This window comes from Bacillus rossius (genome assembly GCF_032445375.1).
Source record: "Bacillus rossius redtenbacheri isolate Brsri chromosome 9 unlocalized genomic scaffold, Brsri_v3 Brsri_v3_scf9_2, whole genome shotgun sequence".
NCBI classification, from domain to species: Eukaryota; Metazoa; Arthropoda; class Insecta; order Phasmatodea; family Bacillidae; genus Bacillus; species Bacillus rossius.
This window is the reverse complement of record NW_026962013.1, coordinates 32278921-32301035: the sequence shown is the minus strand read 5'-3', so window position 1 is coordinate 32301035 and position 22115 is coordinate 32278921. Positions and strand designations below refer to the sequence as shown.

At 39.3% G+C, this 22115-nt stretch overlaps 1 protein-coding gene across 5 annotated transcripts in view; it reads right to left on the bottom strand.

Annotated features, from left to right (window-relative positions):
• The window catches only part of LOC134543171 (protein quick-to-court), a 119942-nt gene that overhangs the window by 22678 nt on the left and 75149 nt on the right, over positions 1-22115 (bottom strand). For 3 of the 5 annotated variants that reach the window (XM_063388045.1, XM_063388048.1, XM_063388050.1), the window contains exons 2-5: positions 8234-8442; positions 4574-4882; positions 2880-3460; positions 2149-2323 (exon numbers count right to left, since the gene is read on the bottom strand). In XM_063388045.1, the coding sequence (XP_063244115.1) occupies positions 2149-2323; positions 2880-3460; positions 4574-4882; positions 8234-8442 (1274 nt within the window). The remainder of the gene's footprint in view (positions 1-2148; positions 2324-2879; positions 3461-4573; positions 4883-8233; positions 8443-22115) is intronic. The other 2 variants (XM_063388047.1, XM_063388049.1) reach the window with 1 other exon arrangement.

Below are 22115 nucleotides of genomic sequence, written 5' to 3'. Positions count from 1 at the left end.
CAGAGGTTCCTTTTCAGCAGGCGGTTGGTAGTTTGTTGTATTTGTGTCAGATATCTAGGCCCAACATTGCACAAGCTGTAAATTGTGTCAGTCAGTTCAACAGTAATCCAATGATGTGTCATTGGGTTGCCGTTAAACGCATCCTCAGGTACCTGAATGGTACAAAGAATCTGAAACTGCAATATGACAGGAACTCTGACCCGGAAATGATTGCTTTCAGTGATGCAGACTGGGGCAGCGAAAATAACAGGAGGCACTCAGTAACAGGTTGTAGTTCTAAATTCATGGGGGGTCTAATCTCCTGGCACAGCAAGAAACAAAGAACAGTGGCACTGAGCACGGTGGAAGCAGAATATATAGCACTCAGTTTCACTGTCCAAGAGGTTCTGTGGCTTAGGGAATTGATAAAAGAATTGCAGCCTCAGGAGGTTGGACCATCCATCATATATTGTGATAACAGAGGGGCCATTTGTCTGTCAAAAAACAGAGTCGTGAGTCATTAGTCAGAGGTCTAAGCACATTGACATACGTTACCATTTCCTGAGAGAACATGTCCAGCAAAAGACCATCCAAGTATGTTATTTACCTACTGAACAAATGGTATCGGACATGCTGACAAAACCTTTGTCAAAGGAGAAACATTGCAAATTTTTGATTGAAATGGGTCTTGTCTAGTGCATTGTACCTTATGATACACATATATGATACATATATATATATATGTATACATATATATATGATACATATATATATGTATATATATATATGCACACAATATAACTATTAATAATTTAAAGGGAAGTGTTGGGAAGTAAATTATTATATTAGTGATATTTCATGTGTTGAAGTTGCAGCCCTGCATTGTTTTTTTTTAGTTGTAGTCATCGGTGTGTAAAATGATGTGAGTGAGCTTTGTAGTCTTTGTTTGTAGTGAAGAAGTAAATAAACGAAGTGTCTTTGCTACGATGTAATTAGTTTCTTCCAACAAAACTCAAAATATTGCTTTATAGTGAGCATGTGGTTCTAACCCACGTAACTAACAAAATTAAACAATTTTATATAAATTATTTCTTGCCATTACACTCACACCAAACTTACAACAGAAATTTTTGTGGTTTTTTTTAATCCACGTGATGTGAGAAACATGTTTAATTCAAATTTAACATCAGGTACTTCACAAATTAATATAGTAAAAATTACCTAGTCTGAAATTACATACCGTGTTCTGTTCATTTAGTTCAATGTACTAAAAATAAATTATTTTTTCAGATTTTAAGCAACGGTTAATTACAGTCGTGGAGTTAGAAATTGTCAGGTGACGTAGTTGAAGTCGCTTACAAGCTCACCACTGTCATATCAACACCCTAACATTGCAGAAATGGTGATTAACCATGCCTGATAATGGTTAATTAGAATTTTCATCATTAAAAGTCACATAAAAAACATTTCTTTAAAACTATTTCCACAATACTACTCTTCACCCAATTTTCTGGGTGTTCCATAAACCTGGTGCCAGGGACAGATCTAGGCTTTCCTTTGCAAGGGGCAGAAATTGTTATTAGCCTCCCTTCCCTGTACTACAGCAATAAACATGTCAGGCATAATTTGTTTTGCAGCCTTGTACATTATATGAACAATTTAAAAATTTTAATTTCATACACAATGAACCTACCAGTGTTTAAGTGTGCATTTTAATTTTAATACTATATTTAAAGAAATAATATATATAGTGTTGAAAGTTCAATGGCCACACAAAAGTTAAAAAAAAAAAATTCAATTGTGATACATTTTTAAATTACAATATTGAGATTAACTTATTTTAATGTTGTATTACCTAAATCCTAGACATATTCAAGGTCCAACAAAAAAGAATATATACATATAAAAAGTAATTAGGGCATATATACCGTACTGTTTTCAGTAAATTAGTATATATTTTCCCCATATTTCATACTTGTTGTAGCCTACAAAAAATAGTCCATCCTGTGGCCCCTCCAACATGGGGCAAACCCATTAGCTGGACGAAAAGCAACACGCAGTATGTTGTAACCCACGTATTACCACCCGCTAGTGACGGTAATATAGATGAGGGAAACAGTAGTTTGTCGTCTTACAACTGGTGAACTGCCACACCGCACCCTGACTCACCTGATCGGCGTGCTCGAATCTCGCAGCCTCCTGGCCTTTCATGTACATTCTCAGGTACATGCTCTTGTGCCTCTCCTCCTGCTCCTTTATTGTTGCTTTCATAGTCTCTGCCTCCCTCTCCAGTTCCCAGATCCTCTCCTGCGCGCGGTCGTGTTCCTTGCGCAGCTCAGAGTAGCTGCAAACAAAACACTCTCCAGAAGATCATAATTTCTTTATTTGAGGCTTCGCTGCTACATCACAATCTTTTATACCATAATGTTTATAATACTTCTCATTTGTCCTGTTGTTGCAATATCACCAAATGAGATCTAGGCATTGATTTTAAATTAGGTTCAAATCCCACAAAATTTAATGCCAAATAAGAATTATCCTTAGGTTATTTTTTTAAGATAAACTGAACGTGTTACCTCATTCAAAGACATTTGCTACAATTGTGACAACAAAGCTGACAGTTAATGGTGTAAACGTACTTTCATTTTAGTGTTCCAGGTGGTTACACTGTTTTAAGTTAGTTCTGTGCGACCCAGGGAATCTTGAGAAACTAAACAAAGTTTTTCCAAACAATGCAGTGGGAAAATAACAGTTATAGTGCAGTGAGAAAAAATTTTCACATAGGTTCTTTAAAAAAAGTAAAAAAAAAACCTAATGTCATGACAGTAATAATACGTAGCAGGTAAAATTGTGTATGTATTTTCCTTCTATAAAATATAAACCGTGAGTTAAACACTGACCTGGTGGCACCATCACTCAGCTTCTGCAACAACTTCTCCACCTTCTCGTTGTGTTTCTCTACCGTCTCTTGGTATTGCAACATGTGGTTCATCTGCATTTTCTCCATCCCCTTTTCGTAAAGGTTCACTAGCCTCGCCCTCTCCTCAGACTGGTTGACGCCGTCAGGGGTCAGCAAGTCCGACGAGAACCCCGCAGAGCGAGGCACCCTCAGCGACTCCTTGTAGGAAGCGGCCGACGATGCGAGGTCCTCGAAATGCCCAGAGTCCTCGAGCGAGGATGGTACGTCCGAGGCACTGCTCTTCTCCGTGTGCTCCGAGTCTGGCGTGTGGACTTTGAGCTCTTGCCGGGAGCTGTCGTCCAGAAACCCTCCGGGCAACTGATTAGGCAAGCTGTTGCTGTCATTCTGACTGTCTGGCAAGTGCTCATCTTGCGCAGTTTTTGCCAATGTAGCAGGACTCATCCCATCAGTCGTGACAGCCAGAGATGCTTTGAACAAACGTAGTTCGACGACTTCTTTGGTGAGTTGAAAGATGTCCTGATCTTTTTTCTCCAGATCTTTGTGTGCCTGCTTGAGTAAAACCTACAACAAAAACAATTAATGACATTCTATTAAACATCAAAAAATATTAAGTTAAATAAATGTTTAAGAATATTACTTAAATATATTAAATATTCAAAGAATTAAACAACATAATTATGCAAAATATCCATAGGTTTATGAAACTGTAATAGGGCTGTGGACTTTGTTGAAGCTCTTCAGATCTGTTCAAAGATGAGGATAAAGGGATTTCCTATTACTTACCCATGCCCTGAACCTATGAGAGTTACTATAGGTAACTTTGCACAACAAGTAGTACTCAAATAGCAGCATGTCTTTGGACAAATCTTAGAAATATAAAGAACTTAAAATTTAACGGGTGCGAAAGTATAAACTAAAGTTGGTACACACACAACCCAAGACAAATTAGGGTAAAAATACAAATACAGGGACGAAAATGCCAACATGACAGGTCAACACACCACCTTATACCTGCTAGGTTCAACTATGGTTGTTTAAACACCAGATTTTTATAATATTTAATGATTATAAGCATACTGTTGTCGAAAGTAATGTGATCAGCCAGAGGTCAAATAATGACAAGTGGATGAAAACGGTTCGTTGTTTTTGAAGTCAACCGATTCATGTTTTTAAGTGTTAACCTCTTTGCAGCACTAAAAATGGCCTGCTGTATGCTCTTTGAGTTTATTTCCTTTTGTTGGTGGGGAAGTTTAATTGTATAGTTTATAAAAATCTTATCATTTCCACCAACAAAAGGAAATAATTTGAAAGCAAACAGCGAGTCAACTGATTCTATCCCCGGGAAGCCTACAACTCACGTAGTTTCGGTTCCCTACAACGTTCGTGCAACTTCGGATTTCTCTCAAAAATTGAAATTAAAAAAATAGAAGGGTTAGGTTAGGTTAGGTCAGTCACAACATGCTTGTTTTCATTGGAAACTTCTGATTTAGCGGCTGAAGTGGCGTTAATACCAAAACGCAAAACTTCGGAAATCTTCGGAAATTCTTGCAGAGAACCGAAACTACCCCCGCTCTGAAATATAATTCGTCACGTGCTCCTGCTCAGAAGCAAGTATTCTACGTGGACTGGAGGATGTGCGAGGAGGGTGGAGCAAGGGCGGTGAGGGCGGCAAACCTTGAGCTTGCGGATCTGCCGGTTGGCGCGCTGGGTCGGCGTGAGGTACTCCTCGGCGCCGCCGGCGTGCGAGGAGCAGTGCACCACGTACTTCATGCGCCGCCCGGAGAAGGTGGTGCCGTTGCGGGCGAAGTAGGCGTGGTCGCACGACATGGCGCTGCACGCGCTGCCGAAGCTGCGCAGCGAGTCCAGGTCGTCGTCGTCCTCGTCGATGCTGAGCAGGAGGTGGCGCGGGTCCTCGGGAGACGGCGTCGGCGTGGCGGGGTGAGACTCCGGCGTGGACCGCGCGAGGCACGAGCCCAGGGACTGCTGCGGCAACCACAGGTCATCACTGGGCTAGGCTCGCTCCAGCTCGACAAGTATGTTCTTTAAACACCGTTCAAATGTTAAGTGATAATCAGTAGCGGATCCAGAAGGGGGGGGGGGCGGCTAATGGGCTCAAGCCCCCCTCCAAAAGCATCTGGGTCCACTATTGTTTTAGTGTTTGCCTTGATAAAGCCTAGCCTCAGCTGGGTCAAGCCCAGTGGCGTAGCCAGGATTTGTGTATGGGGGGTGTTAAGAAGTATGCCCCCCCCCCCCGTATTAAAGCGTGGGGTCCGGGGGTCCTCCCCCGGGAAATTTTGGATTTTAAGGTGTAAACTAGTGCTATTTTAGCAGTTTTCGGTACTTAAATTTAAATATTGGATATGATAAAAATTTTATTAATTTTAATATGAAATTTGTTTGAGTGATGAATAAAAAATTAATTAAAGGTGCTAAGGGGGGGGGGGGGGTTTGAACCCCTAAAACCCCCCCCTGGCTACGCCCCTGGTCAAGCCCCTCCCAAACCAAAATCCTGGATCCGCCACTGGTGATAATCAACTCAATCAAAGCTGCACTAAAAACCGCTGTTGCAATTTCCCCGTAAGCGATATATCGTGGGGGAAAAAAAAAAATATATGAACACACTGCTCATCTTGCTGGAACATTATGGATTCAGAGTATGTATAAGACATGTGTGCATAATAAGGTAAAGACTTAAATGGGAATGGTGGACATTGTTGACTCGTCAAGTGTAACCGGCCACACTAACAGGGGATCACTTTTACTGTAAAAAAAAAAAAAAAAAAGATAACACTATCATTTCATTTGGTATAATAGATGAAAGCTGTGATTTCTTGGTATTCTGCTAAAATGAATTGTAGTTATGCCATATCACAAACCAAAATGGCCTAGTTTCCCACTTTTTTTTTAAATTTTTAGTACATAGCCCTTATACCTAAAAGGTTTGCCACCATAGCTTAGGGAGGTAAGGCCCTACTTCCAGTTCCCACCATGGAGATTAAGGTTGGATCTCCGCCCAGTCAAACCAGGATATTCTGAGGTGGTAACCATGGCTGGCATTGACATGCAATGATGCCGCCATGTCACAGCTCCATGTTTTGCAAGAAAACTTGGCTTTGTTGTGTTTTAGGAATACCACAGTGACAATATCTTGCAGCTAGATGGTTGTTTGCACCGTTTCCTGCGTTGTAATGACTGTGTAGCCATTCGACTGATATGATAGCACGGCCTCACTCAAGGAGTCCTTGGTACAGGAGCGCGTCACAGAGACATGGTCGTCGAGAGGGATGGGCAAGGGGTTAGACTGTGAGTTGACCCTGATAGTAAGACGAAATTTTAATACAGGTCATTAGGAACCTTACAAGTTATGCAATACTCGCGGGCACATTACAACAATGGTCACTGTAAAATTTAGTCTTGCAATTTTTTTATGCGTAACATCTTAGCTTTCGGTATACAATTGGTAACGGTAATTTCGTGAATACGACGGAAGTCAAGGAACGGAATTTTTCAACAACCACGGTGCTCCCATCTGTGGCGGATGGCGCGAACCAAAGTTCACAAAGACAAAGGGAAACACTGTTAAATTAATTTTAAAAGATGGGCAGTATTATAATAAAATTCCTTGACGAAAAACAGATCCAAAGCCGGGTTTTAGTATTTTTTTTTCAAGGGGGGGGGGGGGGAATTCCTTTTTATTGGAGCCGTTTGATTCTATAGTTTAAAATTTCGTTCTGATAAACAAATGATTCATTTGTTAACGTAGCTGCTCCGGCAACGAATTCTAGCGGTGGATGCGTAAACTACGTCCAGAAATGTTTAAAACACAATTTGAATATATTTATCACCTCGGCATTATTTTTAAGAATTCTACGTTAAATTTCATGCCCGAGTTTCGTATTGCAAGTGTATTTGCAACCCGATAACACATGAATTTGATAATTACCGAGGTTAGATAAGACATAATAATTGGCAAATACTGAAAGGCTCTTTTTTTTTTAATGGCAAGGTTTGAAAGAACCGTACAATAAGTAACGGGGAGGGGGCCCGACAAAATTATTTACCCCTGAGCACTAATTTCTCGACGACCCCGGGGAAACTGCAAGATTAGTTGTGTCGACGACAGCGGTCGCACGAATAGGTGCCGCCTAAACAGAGACGGATTAAGACACGCGTGATAGCATAAGGTGAACGACCGAAAAGGCCGACATTCAATGATTTTCACATTTAATTAACTCCCCAAGGAAGCTGAAAGATATTTCCGGCTTGTTCCCGTAAATTTATCACAACTTCACTCTTGCATATTTATTGTGTCTCAAATTTCTCCGCATAGGTTTACTAAATATTAGCTAACTAGCCGTGTACCCGATGGGAAAGTATTTGATCCTAATTTTTGATGAATTACAAAAAAAAAAAAAAAACCGCTGTTACAACTGAGTTATTAATAAAGAGAAGCCTGAACAGCAATTCCCATACTTATAACTTCAAAAATTGACAAACTTCCATACAATCCTTGAGCTCCTATTTAATCCCCTTAGGGGATGAATTTTCAAAAAACATTTCTTAGTGTTCACCTACGTTATATAAGGAACTCCCATGCAAAATTCAATGCTTCAAGGCCCACAAGTTTAAACTGTGTTTTATCTATAATTCAGCGTTAAGAGTTTTATATTACCTAATAATGGTATTATTAGTTTTCTTAATGATCGTTGAATACCTGGCGAGATGATTTGTGACACAGCAACAAATGAGAGAGAGAGCTAACGGAATAATGTTACAGGACAATAATTGTCTTGAAAATCTATATTAAAAAAATAATAATAACGTAAATGTTTGTTCGTTCAAAATCTGAAAATCACCGAAAGTTCTTCACCGATTGCTTTGAAATTTTGACACAATTTTGCATTCGAATACGCGTGTTTTTTTTAATTTACCCGTGACGGGTAAAAAGATGGATGAAAAATAAATATAGTTAAAAAATATATATAGCTACATATAAATGAATGTTCGTGTGTTCGTCTTCAGTTTCGTAAAGATAAATATAGATTGAGATGGAGACAGGGAGAGGGAGCTATGTACAGTGATAAAGTTAGGGATATACGAGAGATGTAGAGTTATAGATAAAGATGTAGATTGAGATATAAACAGATACAGAGAAACCAGCAAGAGATGCTTTGCATGTGTGTACGTACTGCAAATAAATTTCAAAAAAAAAAATAATAATAATTGAAAGAGGCACAGCAACGCAAGCTCGGGCAATAGCTAGTTATCTGCAGTAAGAGTGTTTACCTCGGCACAAGGCGGAAGGCGGAAGGCGGAAGGCGGAAGGGCACTCACCAGACTGCGGCGCACGGCGAGCGGCCGGCGCTGCCAGGACGGCCGCGAGCTGGGGGCGCCGCCCTCCCCCTCCCCGCGCAGGCGCAGCGACGCCGAGCGCCGCGGCACGGGGATGCGGCTGCTGTCCGCGGCCAGCTCGCCCGCCGAGCGCCGGCGGCCGTCCGCCCCCGAGCTCGTGGTGCTCATGGTGCCGGTGCTCTGCTCGCGCCCTGCCGCCCGCAACACACGCGCCCTCACTCCTGACCCTTCATTCTGTTCCACACTCCTCGCGTCATCATTATGTACACCAAGCTTGTCAATTATTATAGTTTCAGAAGTTGTTACAACACACGTCATTGTACAATATATAGTACCAGATAGTGTAACATTGTCATAGATGCTCAGCTGAAGAGACAATACATAAGGCCATTTTCACAACTTTTACATTATTTAGCTTTCACAATTAAAAAGCTAACGACCAAAATTTATAAAAGAAAAATTACAAAAAAATAAGTAATTACGTGTATTTCAATAACCTCTAAATATAGGTAAACATAGGAAGAAAGAAAAAGCAATAACCAAAACATTTCATGCGAATACGAATAAAAAAGTTCTATAATTTTCTTATTTGTATATAAAAATTATTTTTTTTTATTTTGCTTACAAAACCTGAAATAAAATCATTTCATACATTTCTTGTTGCATATGAAACATACTAGCCGGGAACTGTAGGGGGCCGTGGACCGCCAGACGGAGCGCGGCGCATCGATCTGCTCGGGGGCTCGACGCGAACTGGGTCGTGACCTCCGGTCATTCACCGCGACCATGCCCGCGGCGCGAGGCGCCCCCCCCCCCTCCCCCCCCCTCAATCCTCCCTCCAAACTCATTTTCACGCAGGGGGGTTGTATTGTACGGAAGTGACTGTTTGACGAAAATTCTAATTCACGTTTATAAACCATCAGGCAACGATTTTTTGGAAGTGTTGCAAAACTTGTGATGGTAAGGTCCTGACAAGTACTAACTCCACGGTAAAAACAAAGCAATTGTGTGCATTTGTGAACGCAAAAGGGGAGGGGGGGATAGGAAGGATATATTCTCACTATGCGACACCTCGGAGAGGGCAGTTGTTATTTTGAGCGATGTAAGATGGAGCTAATTCAACACGTGGAATCACACAACACCTCAAAAGGTGGTGATTCTGGTCGAGGATAACTAAACAAAAAATTATTTTTTTTTTTAAATCCCCTTCCATAATAAATCACCCGTGTATGCCACTGTTAGTATGCCGCCGTCGTCGCCGCCGCCGCCTCCCCCCCCCCCCCCCCCCCCCCCCCCACCACTCCAACCGCGCTAGGGCGGACCCGGGATTATTTCTTGGAGAGGGAAAACAGTGATCAAGCTCCAAGCGCCAAGCTTCAAGCTTATAAGAAAAGCAAAAACAAAAAAGCCAAGGTTTATGATTCGTGCCGTACGCCTTAAATGTTTTGTCTCTGGGGCCGTTATGTACCACTGCATCTTGATGACGACAGAGAGTGATCAACACGCCCGCCGCGGTGACATCAAGAGTGAGAAATGAATACGCATGCACATGAATAATTTCATTTCAAGACATTTGATGAACTGGAAATTTTATTTCCCCGTATGTATTAAACAAATACGTGTTTCGTACTGGGGCATACCGTCTACCAGCTATCGGACTGACAATGACGTGATGACAACGCTATGTTTTTCACACAAAAATCTTTGAGCTGTCCGGCATGGGGTTAGGAATTTCCAGGCTACGGCATGCTGTGACGTAGATCAAGTCAATTTTCCACCCCATCATCGCCATATTTTTACGTCCAAAACATTCGGAAATGGAGCTTGACCACGTCTGATGATTGTTAGTAAGTATGAATTATAATCCCCCATCGTTAAACTCACTCACTTTCATTTTTTAAAAAAAACCGTCGTTTTAAACAATTTCCACAATGCAAACCAACATGAAAAAAAAAACTGCTTTACCCGGTAAATAAGTAATAATGCAGTAATCATGCAGATGTGGCCACCCTCTGCTGCCTGGTATTAGTCTCTAGATATGGTTGTCCTGATGGATCATTGATGTGGCACATGTTGCATAGGTCGGGTTTTTAATTATTATGTAGTACTAATTAAAAAATTAAAATTGATAATATTTTAGGTAGTTTTTATTTTGTAATTGTATGGTTCTCTCCTAAATTCGCTTCTGTGCCCATGCGATATGGGAGGATCTAATCCCCAAGCATGGAATAAATATTTTTTTACAGTTCAACTAAATTATTTGAGATATAGCTCCATTTAGATTTAACTCACTGTCAGCATGGTGAGGATCTCGAAAAGTCGTCTGGAATGCAAGGCCAATGTAAATATGTCCACTTTTGTGCAAAATGCACTTTTAACCATAAACTTTACCACCTTTTTTGACGTTCTAAGTGAGGTATACAACAATTAGATCTACGATATATATCAAAAATACACATATTTTGGATATAAAATAGTTGAGTAAATAAGTAACGTACTATTTAAAATTCTTTAAACTGCTCACACGAAAAATATGGTTTATGTGACAGTGTTGTATGCCTTCGAGGTACAGATAGGGGAAGGCGGGGCAAGATGGGGTGGTTAAGGGATTTCGTAATATATTTAATAAATTATTTAGCAGAATATGTTTTATTATGTATACATGTTAACATTGTCTTGTTTTCTTTCAAACACATTGGTCAAAATGCTTATAACTTTTTACATTAACGAAAAAATTTCGTTTTCTCAGAGAGTGGCAAATGCCCCATCTTACCCCGACCCCCGGGGTAAGATGGGGTGGTTGTTGGGGTAAGATGGGGTATGAGTAAAAAGTTTTAAATGTGAAAGGTTTACATGTAATAATTAAAGTTTCAACATAATAATGAGTTATTATACATAATTACATAAAAACATTAGGTATTATCGCTCACAAGAACTTTAAAAGTACCTATTAAGTTTGAAACCTTAAAGCAATAAAGTTTTGAAACAAACCATTGCCATTAAACACACGCTTATAAGAAAGATTTTCATTTTCTTGCTAATAAAGTTTAGATTTTACTAAAGTGAACCATTTAGTTTTGCTTACAATGTTCACAGACAAAACTGACTTCATCATCTTCATCTTCCTCTCCGGCACATGAGCAGTGTGCCCATCTGTAGCAGTGTCAACATGACACCTATCCTTCATTAGACTGAGTATAAAAGTAGCCGCAGTACAAACATTCTGTATCACAATTTCCTTCACTGTCTGAGCTATCCACATCCTTTTCCGATGAAACATTTTTAGATTTTATTTTCCCTGCTCTTCTCTTGGCCTTAATCCCCTTACACTTTTTTGGCAAATTTTTCTTCAGTTTTTTGTCAGATAGTGTTTTCTTCTGTACTGTCTCATTTTGCAGTTTGCCCTTCCCTGAAAGTTTGTCTTCGAGTTCTCTTTTATAAGGAGAACTTGTAATTATCGCTGTTTTGCCTTTTCGACATGCTACCTTCCTAACGTTTCTTTTTCCTACATGAGGAATGGGCAATATTCGATCTGGAGAAGTGGTGAAAACACTCATCTTCCCTGAGTCACTGAGGATGGAGTCGTCTTGGTGGCTCGAAGGCACAAGATGATGTGAACATCCAGGTTCGTTGTTGACTTGAGACGTACCAGGGTCAGCTGTTGTTGCCTCGCTGAGTGCACATTCATTACTGACAGTAGGATAGGTGTGGTCAGTAGTGTTTGATGCATGAAAAGCTGAGTCAGGAAAAATATCTGAATCAAAAGGATAAATTCCTGTCGCCTTGAAGCTGTTTATGGCATTGCTCATTGTTGCAGCTCTAATGAAGGCTTTTCCTAGAATCTCAGCAATCTGAAACATAGTGACCGCCTTTCCTGGGTGCGATCTTAACCAGTTTGTTGTCTCTTGGTCATAATATGTGCTAAGAGGTTTCATAACTCCAACATCAAGGGGTTGTAGTCTGTGGGTGCAGTGAGGTGTAAAACACATTATAACCACCCCACATTCTCTGGCTTTATCGAGAATGTTTAAGTTTTGAACATGAGTTGAATGCCCATCCAGCAGGAGGAGAACTGGACGTTCCTTTGATGCACCTGAAAACTGCACAAAACTCTCAAACCAACTTTCAAAAATATCTTTCTGCATCCAGCCAGAAATATGGCACTGCGCCCACATTCCAGGAGAGCAACCGTTTAGCAGTTCGGACTTCATCCTTTGCCTTGGGTACACCAGCATGGGTGGCATAAATGTGCCGGCAGCATTCATTCATAATTCAACAGAAACTGTTTTCCCTCTGTCAGCTGAAGTCAATGCTCCAACCTGCTTTTTTCCTCTAGTAGCAATAATTTTAGATGTCGATTTGGGAACAGCTGAAATTCCAGTCTCGTCACAATTGTAAATTCGGTCTGGTGTAAAGCTGTAGCTGTCATAAAGTTCTCCCAGCAACTTATAAAACTGCGAAATATTTTCTTTGTTGAATGCTGTAGCACGAGCTATCGATGTAGGCTCGGGCTTCCGAATCGACAGATCAGGATTCCTTCTCAAAAAACCGGCCAGCCAATCTGCACCTGCTTCCTGCTTTTCTTTATTAAAATTATGTTTCTTATTATTTTTTTCAGCTAGCTGAAAAGCCAATTTTTTCAAATCATTTGTTCTGAGACCAAATAGCCGACTTTCCATGTGCTTTACATAAGCTGCCAGCTCCTTTTCTTCGTCCATGGTAAATACGGTGGTCATGGGACCTAACTTTTCTCTCACGCTTTCCACATCTGTCATCTCATTCTGCTCATTTTCTGTTCGATGTTTTCGTACCTTACGTTCCAGTGTGGTTTGTGGAACATCGAATATTGAAGCAGCCTTGTAGTAACCCATTCTTCCGCTCAGAACTTCATTCACTGCTTTCATCATAGAATCATCTGACCAAGCTCCTCTGTTACTGGTCCGTTTATAACAGCGAACCATTTCTGGAAAATAAAAATAAATACATTCAATTCACTGGAAAATTCCGAGTTTATAAACAGAACTATGAACATTTAAAGAGATACATTTCTTATTAATCTACTTTTGAATTTTGGATGATTTACATGTAATAATTAAATTTAAAACACAATAATCAGTTACGATATGTAATTACATAAATTGTCGGAAGACTAAAAACATAAAAAAATGCTTGCGTGGATTTTAAAATTATAAATTTAGAAACCAATGAACAATTAAAATTTCAAATATACCTAAACATTATAAAAGAACAACAGTTTGTAATAAAAACACTCATTTTCATATTAATAAAGTTTCATTTACAAGAGTGATCCATTTAGTGTCACGCGCAATGTTCACAAACAAAATTTATCTTCAGGATTAATTTTTTATTTATGTAGGTCAATACTGGGGTAAGACGGGGTACCTCCCCATCTTACCCCGGGCATTCGTCCCCGTCTTGCCCCAAACCACGCCTTATAGGTTATACCGACTTAGATTAGTACCAACGAACGATAAAATTATAGTAAATACTGCATTTAAATCCATAAAAGGAGCACTATTGATGGTATGATAAATTTTATTTAGATATATTAAAGCAACTTACCGTTGGATGATAGTAAAATGCTGAAAATTACATCAACGTCGGCGAATAATGCAAACTTGTATGTGTGTCATGAACAACTGAAGAGAAAATGGATCCAACGCTGGTATTGCTCTCTACGATTACTTTGATTTAGTTCCAACTGTCACCGCTAGATTGCAACAGCTGGCAGGTTTGGAAGTGCCACTACCCCGTCTTACCCCATATCCCCATCTTGCCCCGCCTTCCCCTATATTCTTTCTCCGGTAAAGTAATACGAGGTTATGTAGTTTTTTTACGTGGCATTTAAAAATTGGGAATATTTTTATGTTATTAATTCCAAGAAAATAGAATTTGGGGAACAAAGAGTTTATCTATGCAGAAATGAGTCCACGTATAGATTAGGTGAGAAGGTGGGGCGGGGAAGGCTGAAACTCCACACTTGTTTCTTAATTTTCTGTTAAGATAATTGCCCACCTGTAACATTCCCAAACACACGAGACAACTACTACAGCACGCGCCGTTATTACCTGAAGTGGTAAGGCGCTGCCTTCAAGGCCCGTCCCACCAACAGGCGACGGCGCGTGACAAAGAGGTCACGTGGTCCACGCGGACAGTGCCCGGCTATTGATCGCAGCGAGCTCCGGCGACAGTGATATCGATCCATCGAAAGCAGTTCACACACTGCGTCAAGGTCGCCGAAGGATTTTACTAGTCAGGGACTTGGTACCGAGCTCACACTAAATCAGCTACATAAAAATAAGATTATGATAATTTCGTATTAATCATGTGCTGCATAGTTTGGCAATGTACGGAAGATTCCTTTAGTTCATATTAGACACTCATTGTTAAGTATGTGTAATAATTTTTAATTTCGGAACATAGTATCACGTGTTCCTGTTCCGTTAACGCCAATGACAGCAAAAAAAACCTAAGGCCGGGTTTATAAACCACGCAAGGAAATTAACAACGCAACACTTAACGCAAGAAAATAGCTGTCGTTTACAGAGCACACAAGACGCAAGACGTCATCAACCTTACAAATTAAAATTGTAAAAATAGTGGAAAATAAATTTCTTCCGAGGTTTTTTTCTTTCATTATTCAAGTTTATCATGAAAACTTATGAAACCGTCAGTAATTTGACTTGTATTATTTTCTCTAACTAGACAATTGGAAACCATCCTCCTTCCATTGGGCAAAGGAGGTACGATGATGAGACCTAAATTCTAAATTACTTTATTGCTTGAATATTACATTAGCTTTTTTGTGAAAGCAGCTACAGGCAAGAAGTATTAATAAAATAAAATAAATTTTATTATGCTTATCACCTACAGTATAATCAACAGTAAATATTTATTATGTGTGTAATTTCAGCTGCGAGAAGCTGTGCTTGTTGAAGATTTGTCCTTAAAGTCCTCCAAAGTTTGCCGATGGCTCGTGAAAAAACACCATATTGCAAAGGATTTATATATCAGTCATATTTAAAGTAACGCTAAACTAACTTAACTAACCTTTCATTAGTTATGATAACCTAACCTCCCGGAAAAAAAAACTAGTATTTATTACACTTACGACTGACATAACCTAGCCTTTTACCTCAGTTACATAACTTCGGAACTGTTGGGTTGCAGTTGTGGTTTTCATTCCTGTGAACTGTATGCTATCATTCTCTCAGAGGTTTAACATCCTACTGTACTGTACACAGTTATAAATTACAATACATTTACGGACTTTACAACGAATAATTCACCTCAAATAAACGGAGAAGAGTTCGTCGTAATTCTAGACAACTGATCTTCGTATAAGCTACACTGTAATTTAACTTAGATTTTTGTTGTTTTTTTTTATTCCATTATAAACAGGTTAAACAAACACGTAGAGAAAATAAAGTTTTTTTTTTTAATGTTGCTAATATACCAAGATAATTCTTGTGGATTTATATTCAAAGTACGTGAACTTAGTACCCGCTAATTTACGAAGATAACGGTAAATTTTTCGAAGATCGCTGGATTATTTGTAACCAACGTTCTTTGTGAATTTAAGGTGAACATTCATTTTAACAGTTCAGTGGCAGGTCGCCGTATGGCTGTCACACACTCAGCTCCGCGAGGATCTAAGTTGCTCCTGAAACTCAAGTCAAACACAGTCATGTTTAGGATGCACATATTGATGAAACCTCACATTCGGGATTCGGCGACGTGATATTGTACAGGGCCGGTCTGTGCGCCGTCGTTTTCAGCTACGAGATCTCAACAACGGTGCAAAACAAGTGCAAAACATTCTACTAAATTTAAAACAAAGTTTTCAATTTTGTATCTACGCAAATGTATACTCTAAAAACTTATACTTTTTTTTCTTATCCCCTTTAAGATTTAAGAATGTCTGACAGGCGCACAACAATAAAAATACTACAATCTGATTGAAGGCGTAGTTTCCAGCATGTTGGTCCGTCTAGGGTATGCCTCTGTGTGCATGAGAAACGGCGAGAAAACCCTTCTAGTTTGAAAAATGATTTCCCGACCCCCTGCTCTTTGCTGCCACGTTGCGACTAGCAGATAAAGCGACTGGCTTAGTTAGGAACATCACGGACTAGAGATAAGGCGACAGGCAGATAGCGAGTGAAACAACCGAGGGGGAAACGCAACTTAGCGTTCAAATGTACACGACGGCTTCTGTTTCGCCCCAGATGGTCACTTTTTAATTTCCTGAAGCGTGCCATCCTTTGATTGTGTGCATTTTAATGGGCATTTCTTCTCTCTTTCCAATGCACGATATCTGCTATTAACGCTGTCCTTGTTTCGGTGTGCTCTCTTGCTAGATATCCTATATCTAAATAGCACAAAATGTTTTTAGACAAACTTTATAACGTTAATAGAAATTTAAAAAAAAATTACGATTAAATTATTTTTAAAGGGAATTTTTGGAAATCAATTTTGTTGTATTTCAAGAGCATCAACTGATAATATATTTTTATTACTTTTAATAAAACTTAACTGAAAGACGCCATCTTGGTTTCAACCATTTTCCCCATCAAATTATTTTATACCTATTAAAATTAAAAATATTACCTTGATTTAACCATAGTAGCCTAAATAATTAATGGAATGACGTGTTATTAATATTGACCGGCTGATGCAAATATATTTTCCTGTGAATTAATAAATTGTGTTTAGAATTGATATTTTTTCTTTCAGAATGTATACAACTGTAAAAAAAACTGTCCATAGACTATTTTAGGTGCTAAAAACAGTAAAATTAAACAATTTTAAACTAACTATAATTATTGATTGTATAGAAAATAAGAAGCCACCCTCTTTGCGAGACTTCCGCCGGGCACAAACACGTAAATTTGTCAATTTTTGGGATAAAACGGTATTCACCCAGGCCGCTATGAATGTATTGCGCTGACGTGGATGTCCATGCCTCCTACTTTTCAGCCTCCTCGGACAATACCTAACAGTTCGCCTGGCCCCGCAGTGTACTTAACTCGGAAAAACCAAATTTATTTGGAAAACATAATCCGTCCACGTACAAGAAGATGGGACTGTCAGTAGGGGCCAGGCCCCTCCCGAGCAAGATTATCTTTATTTTGGAGGTTATATTTATGTTTTACTTCACGTGTTGAACTTTTCTTTCATCAAAGTTGTATGAAAGTACTGAAGATCGATATTTGAGACCATAAATTTGTAAATGTCCCATGACTCTTGAATGTTTGAATGTCATGTTTAACAACTACGTCTTTTTTTTACAGTCATGCCTCCCCTAACGTGAGATCTGATCCTAGCGATAAAAGATTCACGAGTCTTGATTCATCTGCCTCCAAGCGATTTAGAAGGAAGAAAAGCCCGCGCATTGCAACACATGTCCTGCCAACTTATTAAATTCGCAACACAGCAACAGTCACCTAGATTAATTTATTATGTATCCTATCAGCCTATGATCAGTCCATCTTTTACACAGAGGCAGTGGGCGGGAATCCACGGCACGATAGTTCCATGCCCGGATTTGGCAGTCGGACCACGAAGCCCGCGCTGGCTGCGTTTGACGGCACACCCTGTCGCAGCGTTGCCAGATTTGAGCGACTGGTCTGAGCCCGAGCACAGGACACCAGGGCAGTCTCTCCTGGCGTGTCGTGTCGTGTCGTTTCGTTTCGACCACTCACGTCCGGTACAAAATGCAGTCGCTTGCGTGCCACCAGAGCAGTTGGCAAAGGACCAAGCGACGCTTTGCTGAGGAGGCATTCTTCCCCGCCTGGGCTTTCACCCGCCTGCCATCAGACCGAGACGGTAAAGAGCGTCGCCGTTGCGACAAAACACAATCGTTACGGACACCCGAGTGGAAAGTTAAAACTATCCGAAATTTCCCACACCTTCTCAATCACATTCTCCTGCACCAAAACTGTGCTAAGCTGGTGTGATAGATGACAACCCCAGTTTTAAATCGATGAACGCCGGCTGCACGCACGAAAAATTGTCACATTCCGCCTGAGCCGAGCGTGCAAGAACCGGCCAACCGCTGTGCAAGAAAATCTTCTATAATATCAAACAGGTTAAGGCGGGCTTTTTAACTAATTGTTCGTGATTATATTTAAACAAATTATTTAAATTAAATTTGCAAAAACTGTAAATAATATTTGAAAATTAAAAAGTATGCCATTTTTCATCAATGTTTTCTTATGACGTTATCACGTAAAATTATCGTCCGTACCGACTTTACAGACAAAACCCCCTTTTTTTTATGTGCAACATCTGCTCTCGGAGTAAGTAATTTGGTAGGAGTAATTTTACGAATGGAACATAAGTCGCATGTAACAGTTCTGTGCAACCACGGTGCTGCCATCTGTGGCGGATGGCGCGAACCAAGTTCACAAAGCCAAAGGTAAACTTTATAATATTTACGGTTTAATGAATTTCGACAAGATTGGCAGTATTTTAATAAAATTCCTTGTCGAAATTCAGGTCCAAAGCCGGGGTTTTGTATGGTTTTCAAGTCTTTAACGCTTTTATCGGAGAAGTTTCATTAAATAGTAACCTTTCGCTCTGCAAATCTAATGATTCGATAGTCGACGTAGCTGCTCAGGCAACTAATTCTAGCGGCGGGTGCAGAAACTACGTGTGATTCGCGTCCAGAAATTTAGTTGAAAACACAATTTACTTATATATGTATCACACGTGGCTTTATTTTAAAGAATTCTACGTTAAATTTAGTGGCCGCGTTTCATATTAAAAGTGTATTTGAAACAGGAGGAGACACAAATTTGCAGTTACCTAGGTTAGATGTTGCACATCTCTGGCGACGTACTGAAAGACTTTTTTTTTCCTGGTAGTTTCTGCGCCCTAAATTTCCATTAAAAATATAATTATTTTTAGTGCACGTAAATATTTAATCATGCAACCAAATTTAAACAGTATTCGATTATCAAATGTGTACCTTAAGAAACGTTTTATATGTGCATCGCACCTATCCCTTGTGATTTTAGTTAGAAATTATCGCACGATAATATGTTAACCTATATTAGTAGCACACTGAGTTGAATTTTTCGAAGTAACTTTATTTTTACAACTGTTAAATGTTAGTGTTAAATTTTCGGAAAATTTAAATTGTACTTAGGCGGTACATTATTACCAGTTGGTCCCGAAGAAACTATGGGGGAACAGTTGTAATTGTATGGTACAACATAGGTTGAAAATTTAAAAAAAAAATTACGATACACTTACGAGAGACTTGCTACATACTGATTGAACTGCGCCAACTGATAATCGCAAAATGTGAAACTGACGTAAGCGAAGGGTGAACTGTAAGAAGGTATAAACACTACTCAGCTTAAACTTACTTCGTGTTCCAATTCCCGTGAGGGAATGTACAGAAGAACTGAAATTCATGAACATGCTGAGACCTCAGCTGCGAAGTCCCGCTTCGCTGGCCGACGAGACAAATGACGCAAGCGGGCTAACTGTATACAAATACAGTATTTGCTGTATACCTTTCCACCGCTAATTTAGCCGTTAACTGGTGATTTATTAACCCTTATTGACGCATCCCGCTTAATTTGTTAACGAATTGGTCATTACCGTTAAAACTAACTAAATATACATTTAAATTCATAAACTACGCGAGGTTCAAATGCTCAACATACCTTCAGGCAAATTACTTTGGGCTACCGCACAGGTACCATTTGGGTCCGCGGTACTTCAATTCATATCGGAGCGGTACGGATCCTACTATAATCTTGGAGGTCCAGTCACTAAATTGATCTACTTACACTTTTAGACTCAAAATTATTGTGAGTAGATGTGCTTCAACACTAAAGGAGAACAAATTTACTCGAGATTTGTGGAGTGATACAGGCTCAAATTCAGGGTTTCTGGGGTCGTGGGTTCAAGTCACTAGTGTTTACTTTGCCGGCGTTAAGGCGGGTGATTTTTACATCTCCTAAAACATGAACCACACTGTGCAAGTACAATCTAATGTCCAAACAGTATACCTATAGGCGCAACTTTGCCTCGCAATGGGATTAAATACTGTACGCACGCACGAAGTTACAACTGGCCACGTGACGTGACGGACGCAAGATCGTCTTGACCGAGCAGCGCGATGCAAGAGTAGTGCAGTTGTGTCTGCGTCGAGCTGCGAGGGTGCCGATTTTATAAACAACTAGCTGCAGTACCCGGCTTTGCCCGGGCTGAACACCGGGTGATATATTGTCCGCGAGTTACAGCAAAATGGATAGTGGTGGACATTAAGAAATGACACAATTACTGTTTGTGTATCTGTGACCTATGGTTATCTGTTTACCCATGGCGATCGGTTGAAAGGTTTAGAAGTTGATGCGCTACAGCGCCATCTAGCGGCGAGTTACAAAAAAATGGTTAGCATAACATTCATAGCATAACATTTATAGTGGCAGATCACTTTGCAAAAATCAGTCAAATCTATGAAGACCTTCATCTAGCAAGTCATCCTGAGCGGATATACAAACATGGATGAGAAAGGTTGCCGCCTGACGATTCACCATCAACAGACAGTGCTGGCACAGAAAGGTGCCAAACGTGTACACTTAAAATCATCGGAACATGCAGAAAGTGTCACCATTGCGGGATGTGTAAACGCACTCGGTACTGCAATATCACATATGGTCATCACAAATTGTAGAAATTTTGGGGCTTTGTTCCCAAAGGGGGGCGGGGGTTCGAGGACCCTGAATGGCTCGAAAACACTTAAAATCGAAAGAGATAAATTTTTAAAAAAAATTTTAAACTTTCGAGATTTTGGGGCTTTAACCACCTGGGGGGGGGGGAAGGGGGGGTTATGTTGAGGACCCCGAATGGCTCGGAAACACTCCAAATCGAAAGAGGTATAAAGGAATATAAGAATGTAGGCATTTACTGTACTCCTATCTACCATAATAACAATATTAACAAATAGAAATAGAAAGCTTATTACCTACCTATGAATAATTATCTAAATAAATTAATAAATAACTGTATGTTTAAGAATTTACGTACATACATAAAATTAAACTTCAAACTATACACACCAAAAAAAAAACTAAGGATGTTTGTGAAACTATTTTTTATTTGTCATAATGTTTAAAACATTTGTAGGATTGGTTTATATGTAAAACTGTGGTGGCAATATTCCGCTTATCCAAAGGAGCATACAAATCAATAGAGATATCACTCCCTGTACACACCACAAATCTTTGAATTAAGTATAAAAAAAAGGTCCAAAATGAAACAAAAAGTATAAATAACAACTAATTTCTCAAAAAAATTTATACAACTGGAATGACAATGTTAACATCCGCCTGAAATTTAATAGAAGTAGTTAGGTAAGAATATATAATTATATAAGTAATTAATTGAAATTAAAACATACATAAATAAAATTATCTCACACTCAACCAAACATAATGTTTAATATGAAATAAAGGAAGATGGCAATTACACGTAACTATTCTAATAAATAAAAAAATCAACTTTCCTGAAATAGTACAATTCAAATTTTTCAACAATATATTACATAATTGATAAATATTTCTGGTCTTCGGTCTCAGTAGCCCTAAGACTCTTGACGCTCAGCAGATAAATTATAAACACTAAACCAAACTCCTTGCAAATAAGTAGGTACTGTAAAAAATATAACAATATTGACAAATAGAAAATATTAGTAGGCCCTAGCAACCTATGAATAAATTTCGAAGAAATTTATAAGTTTAAGAATTTATGTAGGGTACCTACATAATATTAAACTTGAAACTATCCACACAATAAAAACCTAAGAATGCTAGTGAAACTAATTTTT